At 69.2% G+C, this 862-nt stretch overlaps 1 protein-coding gene across 1 annotated transcript; it reads right to left on the minus strand.

The window, feature by feature from the left end:
- Positions 1–707, minus strand: FOXB2 (forkhead box B2). Its single transcript, XM_077759289.1, is given in 2 exon segments — positions 1–324; positions 327–707. Coding segments are annotated over 2 exon segments (705 nt in total).
- Between the last annotated feature and the right edge of the window lie 155 nt (positions 708–862).

The raw sequence follows: 862 nt of genomic DNA on the forward strand, positions 1-862 counted from the left end.
TTATTCAATCGCTGGAGAATCCACTTTCGGGGGGTGGGGGGTTGTCTGTCCTAAGACCTTCCTTTGCCGCACAGGCTCAGGCTCACCAGCTCTGCGCAGCCTCAGGGCGCCCTCTCCCTCCCGGGCNACGGAGCTGACGACGTTGCCGAGCTGGCCTGGCACGGGGTAACCCAGGTGGTGCATGACGGACGCCAAGGGCAGCCCGCCGGCCTGCAGCACGCCCTTGTAGTCCCGGCTGATGATGTTCTCGATGGCGAACGGGTGCTTGAAGCCCGACGTGGACGCGGCGGCGGCGGCGGCGGCGGCGGCGGCCGAGCCCAGCCTGGAGGGCNCTTGGTGCTGCCCGCGTGCAGGTGAGTGTGTTCCGCGCGCAGCACCTTGAAGCGCTTTCGGCGCCGCAGGAAGCTGCCGTTCTCGAACATGTCGCCGCAGTCGGGGTGCAGCGCCCAGAAGCTGCCCTTGCCAGGCTGGTCAGGCCGCCGCGGGATCTTGATGAAGCAGTCGTTGAAGGAGAGGTTGTGGCGCAGGCTGTTCTGCCAGCGCTGCGTGTGCTCGCGGTAGTAAGGGAAGCGCTCCATGATGAACTTGTAGATGTCGCTCAGCGGCAGCATCTTCTCGGCGGAGTGCTGGATGGCCATGGCGGTCAGCGAGATGTACGAGTAGGGCGGCTTTTGGTCGCTGTACGAGCTCTTCCCCGGCCGCGGCATCGCCCCCGGCGCCTCTACCGCGCTCCGGCCCCCGCTGGACGGCAGCGTCGCTCCGCACCCGGTAGCCGGGGCCTGGCGGTCCCCGCTAACTCCCGCTCGGCCCGCGCAGCCGCGCCACCCCGCCCCCTCGGCCCCCAGTCCCTCCGGCCGCCCCT

Source organism: Crocuta crocuta, unplaced genomic scaffold (assembly GCF_008692635.1).
Source record: "Crocuta crocuta isolate KB4526 unplaced genomic scaffold, BGI_CrCroc_1.0 scaffold41, whole genome shotgun sequence".
Taxonomy (NCBI): domain Eukaryota; kingdom Metazoa; phylum Chordata; class Mammalia; order Carnivora; family Hyaenidae; genus Crocuta; species Crocuta crocuta.